Source organism: Astatotilapia calliptera, chromosome 23 (assembly GCF_964374335.1).
Source record: "Astatotilapia calliptera chromosome 23, fAstCal68.1, whole genome shotgun sequence".
Lineage (NCBI taxonomy): Eukaryota > Metazoa > Chordata > Actinopteri > Cichliformes > Cichlidae > Astatotilapia > Astatotilapia calliptera.
Window position 1 is genome coordinate 9,643,269 of NC_137443.1, and position 10,845 is coordinate 9,654,113.

General features: G+C 38.7%; 1 protein-coding gene across 1 annotated transcript; it reads right to left on the reverse strand.

The window, feature by feature from the left end:
- Window positions 1-3,228: 3,228 nt before the first annotated feature.
- Window positions 3,229-9,837, reverse strand: cltrn (collectrin, amino acid transport regulator). Its single transcript, XM_026159970.2, has 6 exons — window positions 9,447-9,837; window positions 8,943-9,001; window positions 6,668-6,753; window positions 6,431-6,544; window positions 3,856-4,050; window positions 3,229-3,768 (listed from the first exon to the last, which is right to left on the reverse strand). Exons 1-6 carry the CDS (start codon window positions 9,511-9,513, stop codon window positions 3,639-3,641), a joined length of 651 nt encoding a protein of 216 aa, XP_026015755.2. The 5' UTR covers window positions 9,514-9,837; the 3' UTR covers window positions 3,229-3,638.
- Between the last annotated feature and the right edge of the window lie 1,008 nt (window positions 9,838-10,845).

The window sequence follows — 10,845 nt, forward strand, 5'->3', positions numbered from 1 at the left end:
GATGAGCCCAGAACACAGGCAACAGAAAAATAATCATTTACTTTGAGATTTGGTAATGTTATTCAGGCAGTTTGTCATTCTGACAATGACTCATTTCTATAGCTATTTCAAACCTAATTTATTATTCAGGGGGTATCAGAATGAGTTATTAAAATAACATTATTTTCTATAACATCGTAAAGCAATTTTTACTTTCTTCAGTTTTTCCCCTGTCCTGGCTTCCTCTGTAGTGGGAATTTAGGTCTTAATCAGCCTCAGTTTTAATAAGATTGGATTGCTTCTCGAATTAAATTTGACAGAAAACCTTTGGCTTTCTGACAAGGAAAAAAAAAGAGGCAAGACAATGAAATGCAGAATAAAAGGAACGGGCCAGATGATAAATCGCCATCACCACACAGCATATTATCAGGATGCTGCGCATCGTCTGGCATGGTACTGCCAGATATTGCTGTAGCAATGACACGTTTCCTCCCAGATCACAAGAACGCACTGAATCTAATAATCAACTAAATATAGACGCAAGTTAGAATGAGAAAGTCGAGCTGTGCTATCACTTCAAAAGTAGTCAGACAAAAATAAAATAACAGTAAATTAAAATATGTTTGAAATTCAAATGCTTTAAAGGTACATTTATGCACACTTTAAGGGATGCTGAGAAAAGTGCTGTGAAGAATAAGACCCCAGCGTTGGGCCAGGAAACAATATCTGACAGTACAATGGTGCCACCTGAAGTTAAAACATAAGGACTGCAGCTGGAAAATTACAAAGGAAAAGCTGGAAATAGTTACTGATAATTAAGAAGAAGAAAATGACAGTTCTCTTGTTTTTTAGAGCTAAAAATTCATAAAATTCAAAACACACTTCAACTAGATACAAATCGGGCAGTGTGAAAATTATTCAGCAAGGGGATCAGAAACGAAAGAGACTTAAAGCTGTTTAATTTTTTATCCTCCCACACTTAGATTATATTTTCTAATAAAATAGAAAAGCTTATTAAAAAAAGAAAGGTAACTATGTCATACTTCCGGTCATAAAGGTTAATTTTACCATAGCAACTAGGCCCGGATAAAAGTATGTGTCGGTAACTTATGCTTCATTGAAAATTCATAAATACCTTGTATGCTGCAATTGCTAAATGGCACCGCGAGATGGCGCCACTTTCCTTGTAGTTGCGTTAAATTCTGGTTGAAAACTGTAAATTTAGGTCGATGTGATTATTTCTTCTATGATTTTTTTGGGGGGGACTAAAAAGCCAGCTCTTAGCTGATACTGGAGAAACCAGTGAAATGTGGCTAGTTTTCTGGTTTGTTTGTTTATTTAATGTTTTGAGGTTGCCGGGCATCTTCTGATTATTTCATTCAGGTCCCTCGGGGTTATGTCCATTTTCCAAGTCTGGTTTTAAGTATTGTCTTGGGAGGGATATCTCAAGAACATTTCTCGAGATGTGGTCTCTTACGATGGCCGTGTTGCCTGAGCCTCCGTCCTCTGTGTTAAGTATGATATAGCTGCTCATCTGTGCAAACCAGTTTGAATAAATACAGCACCCATCAAACTCAAACCACTCAAACTGTTCTCATAATGGCTCACGCGGTGACCTTTTAGCACAGAAAAACCTTAATGCTTGTAAACACCCTAAAAACTGTTCCCTTGAATCATGGGGAAAAAAACAATTTTTACAAAAAGCTTTTTTTTTATTTTTAGGAAGAGTAATCCTTTACCCCGGTGGAACCATCTGGAACTCAATATATGAGGGATGCTAAGGGTCAAAAACAAAGAGAAAACCTTTTGTGTTTTAAGGATGGCACCTATAACCTTAGTGCATAGCTTGACATGGATTTTAAGAGTAAGAATACCAAACAGAGAAAGTGAAAAGGCCAGGTCAATAAAATGAGGAATCAGAAATTTTCATCACTGTCATGGCTGCATATAAAGTTCTGTATTTGCTTTTTTTTTAAAAAACAGTTTGCCCTTTTACATATAGCATATAGCATGTTTCCTCCAGAACAATGGCCACAGCATTGCTGCTATGGGTCCTCCTAAAAAAAAATCTGCAAACATCCCTTTGGTCACATTATTGATTAACAAATGGGTCCAGTGTGTCTGGAAAGTTAACTTAAGTTTCTAGAAAGTCAGCCTGCATACATATAAATAGAAATATCTTCCGTTTAGTCAGATTATTTATCTGTATAATTTTATTCAAAGTCAAAAACAGATTTGGAAAAGTTACCACAACCCTTAGAGCCATATGAATGTTTAATAAGCTGTAATTATTCTGTAAATTAGAATACCATCAACTGGAATTATTTCTGAGTTAGTCACTAAGTCTCCTTGGGCAAGTTACTGAACACCAAGTTGCTCTCAAAGAGTTCATTTGAGTGTGAATATTAGATAGAAACCACTTGGGCATGAAAAAAAGTGTTTTTGTGAATGGATGAATGAGGCAAGTTGAACAAAGTGCTTTGAGTGCTCAAGCAGAGTAGAACAGCTCTATATAAGAACCAGGTCATTTACTTTTTACCACATGTTAACTTAGAAGTGCCTATTTAGTGGTGTTATTGCCCCTCTCTAAAGATAGACATCCATAAATGTTACCACTGTGGCATCAAAACTGCATTTATGAAACCAAATATCAAATGTGATTTTTAAAAATGTTCAAATGTTTGGTGAATTTGCACCAGATAAGCTATAAAGCTCTTTTTTCCACCATCAGCATTAAGACTTTATTAGTCTTAATCCAGTAAGTGCCAACAAATTCATCATCTCTGCTGATCCCATGAGAGCACCGAACGAATGCAGCTGCATACAAGCTACAATTTCATTAACAAGTGGATTTACCTGCCAGCACAGAGCTGTCAAGCGCTACTGAGTCAATGCTGCATCGTGATTGGCTCGTATGTTTCTAGGTTTAGCTGTTGATTGGCTCTTTGGTGAGAGGGGTGGGATATTCAACATCTTTACAGAACTCTGAAGAAAAATCTATAGAGTGTCACATCGTCTTTAATAATGTCTTTTATGTTACTCGGAAATACCAGTAATATGACCAGACTCTTTACCAGAATTACTGGTAACAGTTTACTACCTGTGAAAGGTCACCGGTGTTAAATCATTTGAGGGAAATGCCCTGCAGGGAGGCAGAATACAGCAAGTCAAACATTGCAGTTTAAACACCTGTTCACACATAATCTTGAAACTTTGTACCAACACAGAGTGCAGATAAGGAACCATGAGTGGTTTAACAGAGGATTTTATTGAATTCCTTCAAAGGTAATCATAAAGCCAGGCCTCCTAGACTTACAAAGGTAGGAATGAGCCTTCTTCATAAATGGGACCATTTGACTGGTTGTAAATGGTTAGTATATAGACCCCACTTTGGCAAAATATCTTAACACAACCCGTCATACAGAGATCTTTGATAAATCATCCTTCAACACTTTGGTTGAGGGGAAAAAACACATTTATTTGTAAAACGGCAGTTAAATAGTGTGAAACACTGGATTTGTTTAAGGCAGCCTGTGATTATTGTATTGAAAGGCCCAGCAAATTAACATGTCAAAACTGAAATGAATTACATTAGAAACTTTAAAGAAAATCACATAATTTTTCACACTGTGGCACGGCAGTTTTTTTATAAGAGCACTTTACATCTGCGTGAATCGCTCATCGTCCGAGAACGTCGAGTTATAAATACCGTCATTTGCACCGTTTTCAGCCGTTTTCACCCCTGTCTCTTCGTCGCTGTCCTCGTCATCTGCATCCATGTTTTTCTTCCTACAAAAAGAATGAGCAGATCAAATGAAGCTCAGTTATCATATTTTCAAAAAGCTAAATTAAATACATCCACAGTCATCTGCTCACAGTTTTCTTTGGACCAGAGGATACACAAGCAGGGCGATGATGCCGACGCTAACTGCACCCATGACCACCCCGAAGACAATGAGCCACGGAGGGGTGTCAGGGGAGACCGGTGCTGCCAGAGTGGGATAGATGCCATCGAACTCCAGAGTTTTATCTGTTAGCAGAAAAGCACCGTTGATTCGATTTCTCGATTTTCTATTGGACAAAAAAAAAGATTTCATTTAAGGGGATTATTCTGGAAAAGGCAAAACTGCACTGACTCTGGACAGCAACACAGTTTTTACAGTTTTGCCTCTTTACACCACCTAAGTTGATTAAATCCAGTAGATCTAGAAATACTTTTCTCTTCCCATCGTTCTGGTTGTCCAAACATTTTCTTAACTTTAGAAACAATTCTGTTATCATGCACTTCATCAGTTATCTTCTGTGGTCTTTAGGGTCTTTTAGTGTTGCTGAGCTGGTCTGTGCATTCATTCTTTTTAATGAATCTCTCCCTGATGGATTTATTTAGATTTTCCAAGCCTAACGATGGCCTCTTTCACTTGTTCTTTGGACGTCATGTTGAGCATTAAGGCCACAAAATGCAAGTTATTTCTCAACTACTTGACAGTCAGTTGTCCAATTTCTCTGAAAATACATAAAAGTGGCTGCAATTGAGGTTAATGCAGCTTTAATTAAAGCTGCATTTTTATCATATCCAGATAAAATCCACTGTAGTGGTGCGCAGAGACAAAAATCACAAAGTGTTTCATTGGCCAAATACTTAAAGATTTGCAACTTTGTGTCAAAAACACAAGTATGCGGACGTTAAAGTCACACTTTTGCTCCACGTGTTCATGCAACAGTGTTTCAGTAATGCTTAAATGTAGCCGATTTTAAACTCTTTCCTCCGGTCAGGGTCATTTCTCAGTACAGTACATCCTCCAGGGGATCTCTAAGTACTTCTTAAAACTGATGAGTCACACACAATAGCATTTTTTATCATGAGTGATAAAACTGTTTTTAACTTTTAGGTTGACCTGGGGCTGGAACTGTTTTTTGGAAGCTTTGAAACCAGTTTGTCGTCTTAGAACTTAGCATCCCCTGAAACGAATGCATTAAGGAGGCAGACAAGAGGAGGTGGTGAAAGTATGCCAAGTTAACACAGCAGTGCCTCAACAGTGAGTGGTATACACACTGCGAACCCATTAAGTTAGTTTGCAGTTGGCCAGTTCCTCTGCAGGACCTGCTGTACAAGCTGGACACAGAAGCTACTGAAGTGGGCCAAGGCTGCCGAGGATCAGAAATAGTAATCAATGCATTCTTACAGGTATTAAACTGTATAAAAACATTGGCTGTAGTTTGAATTCAAACTACAATTTTAAAACTTTTTTTTTTAATTAGCTGACCTTATCGTTCCTGTACAGGAAAAAAAGCTTCAAAATACCCTGACTTCCCACATAAATTCTACAAGCTGGTGAATTTGTGCCAGAATCTTGGGAAATCTGTGATTCCAAAGTCTGCCTGTGAGTCTCCTCCTAGATATGAGCCTGGAAAACCTCCAAAGATAAGATGCCAGCTGGAAATAAACACGCTAGTTGACCAAACATTTATGAAGTGACTCGTCCCAGTACAAAGGAGTAGTGGTTCAGTGCAAAGTCCCATACAAAATTTGAGCTTCATAAATGCTAACCGTAAATGTTAAAAACACAAAAATGGTGAAGAGCACCTGCCTTAAGTTATGCTGCTCTACATAACACATGCATTTACAGTAGAAACAGAGGATTTGTTTGGCGCTTTTTGGGGGGGTTACTAAAAATATTTGTTCGCTTTTTAAATAAATTCTACTGCTTTCTGTATCAGTTATTGTGATCCATTAAAATAGTGGATGTTAATGGCTGGTTGAGGCTGGTTGTGCATGAACAGCCGTCTCTCTCTGTTTCACCTGTAATGGACTGGTGACCAGAAAAGTGTGATGGACGGATGGAAATGTTTAAATGAGAATGCTCATTACCCACATGAGGGAAATTATGTTCACTTAAGTACAAAAATAACCTGTTACTTCATAAAAATAAAAGGGATCGACTTAGTTTCTATGGCCACACTGCATAACCCAGGGTAAACCTGCTCATGCATGCATACATAAAATAGATGGTGTTTGAAAGCAAAGTGTTTGAAGTGTTAAGGTTAGTGATCAGGTTTGTGGTTTATGGTTTAGGTTGGAGCTTTGAAGCCTTGTTCAAAAGAAAACAAACCTCTGGCAGTGGCAAATCTTGTGTGAGAGAGTAACCAAAAGCCATGACACAGGCAAAATATAAAAAATGTCACGACACACCTGCTCCTGCGCTACATAATCTAGAAAGCTGCACTTTCGCACCATATGTGAGCCAAACATTCATTGGGAACATAATTACGCCCCCATTCATATTTATTTGGAAAACCCATTAGTTATTAGTCATTTTAGAATTTTCTAGGAAATGATAAAATGGGTAATAAATGTTTAAGAAAAATACTTTAACATCCATTATTTACATCCAGCTAAGAAGAAAATATAACAATAATAGTACCAATAACTAAAACTGTAGCATGTGATTACTTTATAGCCATCTCCACAGTTCCTTTATCAACAAGATCCATGGTGTTCGGCCTCGTCACCACAAACCAGAAGGACACTCTCTGAGTCTCGTTACACGGATGGATGTCTGAAACCCTGGTGAAGTTTTACAAGACAATGAAAGCGAAGTTATAAAATGTGAGTCACCTATCGTGTTAAGAGATGTTCTATTATGTTTTTACAACTGTTTAAGAACAGATGACACAAAAACAGTCTTACCCAAATTCTTCTCCGTTAGTGAAATCCCTCATGGCAAAAGCCAGAGCGGCCCGGAAAAGGAACATTTCATTTTTGTTCCAGGGATACTGCAAAATCAGCAACATCAGATTAGGGACTGTTTTTCAGCAAAGGTTAACTGTTCGCCACATGGACCTTGGCCTCATATTAAGCAGTCACATGCACTTTAAGAGAATTCTGGATAATATTAAGCACTTGATTGTAACCATGACTCTAAAATGATGGCGTGTAAAATATTAATAAAAGCAGAAGTTAATGATTTGGAAATTAGTTAATATTGGTGTGTGTGTGTGTGTGTGTGTGTGTGTGTGTGTGTGTGTGTGTGTGTGTGTGTGTGTGTGTGTGTGTGTGTGTGTGTGTGTGTCTTAAACTTCATACCATCAGCAAGTTGCATTTAAATTGGAAAAGTAGCATTTCTACTCCCTCTGTAAGTACTTGGAAATTTCCCAACACTTACTGCTGCTGTGTCCCTGCAGATATTTGAGGCCTCCTCTGTCATATTTGTTCCCTCATAATGTGCAGAACGGTTATAATGCCTAACAGGTCTGAACAGACGTTTAATCTCTCGATTCTCGATTTTATCTGCTGCAGTACCCAACGAATGTGCGATGTGTTCTTGCTGAAATAAGCAAGACTTTCAATTTTAAAATCTACGTATGCAATCGTGACCACCTTATTAGGTACATCTGTTTAACTGCTCATCAGCATACATATCTAATTGTCCAACCACACGCAAGCATGCATGTCAGTGGCTTTTAATGCCACACGTCCGAGTACGGTATTTCAGGAATTTCTGATTTGCTTAGATGTTCGCACACAACCATCTGTAACAAAAAAAACAGTCCAGAAAACAGAGAGAAAATATCCAGTAAGCAGCAGTTCTCTATGTGAAAATGCCTTGTTGATGCAAAGGGTCAGAGAACAATGACCAGACTGCTTTGAGTTAACAAGAAGGCAAAAGCAACTCATAACTGCTAGTTACAACCACACAGAAGATGATCTCTCGACGCATAGCACACCAAATCTTGAAGCAGAAAGCAGAAGACCACACCGGGAAGCACTCCTGTCAGCTAAGAGCAGGAAACTGGACAATAGAAGATTAGAAAGATGAGGATTAATAAAGTCAGAATTTGGTCTAAATCAGGGGTGTCCAACTCCAGGCCTTGAGGGCCGGTGTCCTGCAGGTTTTAGATGTGTCCTTGATCCAACACAGTTGATTTAAATGCCCAACAGACACCTTTGGAATGTACAAAGGGAGATTCACATAATGGATGTGCGTACAAAATTTGCAGTCGCTGCATAAAACTCTGAAGAAATGTTTTCGCCACTTTGTTGAGATAAAGGATTAAGGCAGATAGAAACGGGTCCTAATAAAGTGGCTAGTGAGTGCATCATTGAGTTTCAACGGTGCCTTTAAAGATTTGCAAGTTGCCCATGGTATCTTCACAAAAGCACTCAGGGCCATCACAGATCTTAAAGAGGAAAGCTGTTCAGGAGGTTTTTCCTCTTTGTCTCAATCTCTTTTGAATGAGCTGCATAAACGGAGACAGCAGCATCTCTGGATCTTGTTTCTGCATGTATTTTTTATTTGCATGGTACACTTTGAACTTTCAAAAGTATTCCTGAGCCCATGTGGTGATGTTCACTCCAGATTCATGTCTGATTTATATTAAAGTGTTCTCTGAGGGCATGACAGCCATTCAGCAGTGATTTGCAGCCCTTTTCTCTTGCGTACAGAGATTTTGCTGGATTCTCTGAAACATTAATGATATTATCTATGATCAGTGTACTGTAGAAGATTAAAATTCTCTCTGTTTCCTCTTTGTTCCACAAATCTGTGCCAGAGTATTGAAATTCTCCCTGTGTCGAAAGACTTACCCTGCCTAGCATGGTTTTTTTTTTTAAACGTAATCCTGTTTATCTAATTACTAAGATGTGTCCAAAGCAGGTGTTTGGGGGTGTATTGCTTGTTTTTTTGTTTTTTTTTAGCATTACACAACTTTTCTGGTCTATTGTTGCACCTGGAACTTCAACTGATTGTAATGCTGGACATGAATGATCACATTTCTCAGTTCCACCACATTTTCTTTGTAAATATAGGTTGGAAATCATTACTTTCTTTATTTATAATTCACAAAACATTCAAATTTTTTAGGGAACGGGATTGCATTCCTGTTTTTAATATTATGAAGTCAGAGCTGTTTATGGCAAGAAGAGCGATCTGAGGATGTGGAGGAATATTTAAATATATACATACAGCTTGATCTCCCAGTGCGGTTTTGATGCTGAATCGAACTTTGTAGGCTTCTCCAACACCTATAAAGATAAAACAGACTGAAATGTCCTCTGCGTGCCATGAATTGCTGTGCTAGGCTTTAGATGAGAAGTGTAGCTGCTGCAGTTTATCTTTCCTGTGCTGATAGACTGAATCCCAAGAGCAGCAGCGTCAAATTTAGTCTCTCTCAGCTATTTCCTCATAGTTTGGTTGTAGATTAGCAATTTTAGGATCATTGTTCAAGTCTACAATCACGATGGAATGAATGAAACCCTTGTTGTGAGGTAAATGCTAAGTTATGTGTCTAATCTGACTTTGTTCCAGTAAATAGATTAGAAGCTGCATTCCACACTCACTTCTGGGCTAAGAAGGGATAAAACTCCTGTACACAAAGCCTGTGTTTACTCATATTAATGAATTTATGTATTTTTTTAAAAAATGTGAACACACAATATTTGACCAAAGGTTACATTTTAAGAGCCTTACCTGGTTTACAGAGCCCTTCTGCCACAGAAAGTGACAAACTGAGCAGGAGCAAGATCTTTTCCAACATTTTTCCCAGAAAACAAAAAGCAGAATAGCACAATGCTGTAAAAGCTCAGGCAAAGGTCCCAGCATTCACCGATCTAAAGAGGTCGGCAGAGGATTTAACTGGATAAAGCCTGGGTTTAATGGTTAAGCCAAGACACACCTGAACTAATCTGTCCTCTCTGTAAAAAACAATGGCTGTCACTGCGCTGCACTGCATGGAAACAGTCAAGTGGGCGCTGTTTGTTCATGCTTTCCAAAGGAGCCAGATAGGTCTAATGTGATAGAGGCAGACCTCCCAGAGGAGAACAGAACGGCCCAGTCTGTTTCTATTTACCTAGTATAGCACAGTGTGTGAACTTACAAGTTACAGCCACTTAAAATGGTATAATAAGTAGTGACCCCTAGAAACAGAAACAGCTTGGGAAAGAATATGTTAGGTGTCGGCTGTGTGCGGACAGGGATAGGACCCAAGGTGCAGACTCCGGAGACAGAACTTAAACCAAAACAGCTTTAATGCTGAACGCAAACATAACATAACTGGAAAAACTCAAAAATAAACTAACACCAGCAGATTGACAAAACACTCAGCAAAGTAACCGGTAGATCGCGACACGGACACAGAGAAACACAGGGCTTAAATACACAGAGGGAGCAATCAGGGAATGGGTAACAGGAGGGAAACACAGCTGGGGCAAATCACGCCTAACGAGACAAGGGGAAGCAAAACCAGACACATTAACATCAGACATGGACTTTCAAAGTAAAACAGGAAACACATAACACAGACTGAACAAAGACACAGACTCGCACGCACTGCAACAGAGGGAACAGAGACGTGGGACCAGGGCAGACACAAACACTGACTGGACACGGGGATATAGCCACTAAGGACACACAGAGACGCGAACTAGACAAGGGGATACAGCTGACAGGGGAGACAGAGCAGCTAGAGAAGACAGAGACATAAACTATAAGACAGAACTCAAAGAAACCAAAGACTAGAAAGTATAAATAATATAATAAACTCAAAACCCCTGGGTCAACGACCCAGGCATCCTAACAGAATATAGCATCTAATTAATAGAAGTGGATCTCTTATCATTTTTTCCAGTTCCATATTTTTATTTTTACATATACGATATGATATGATATGATATGTAAACTGTTACCTTTCATTTTAAAAGAAAACAACATTAAAACATTAAAGGTGAAACTAACAGAGGAATTTAGAAGAAGAGCAAATAGTGCAACACACAGGGTGTAGTTGTAGTACAGTTGTTGTTGTTGTTGTTGTTTAAGCCTGGAACCCTGAGCCCCACTTATAAATCCTTGCACAGCATTTACAAAATCCCCT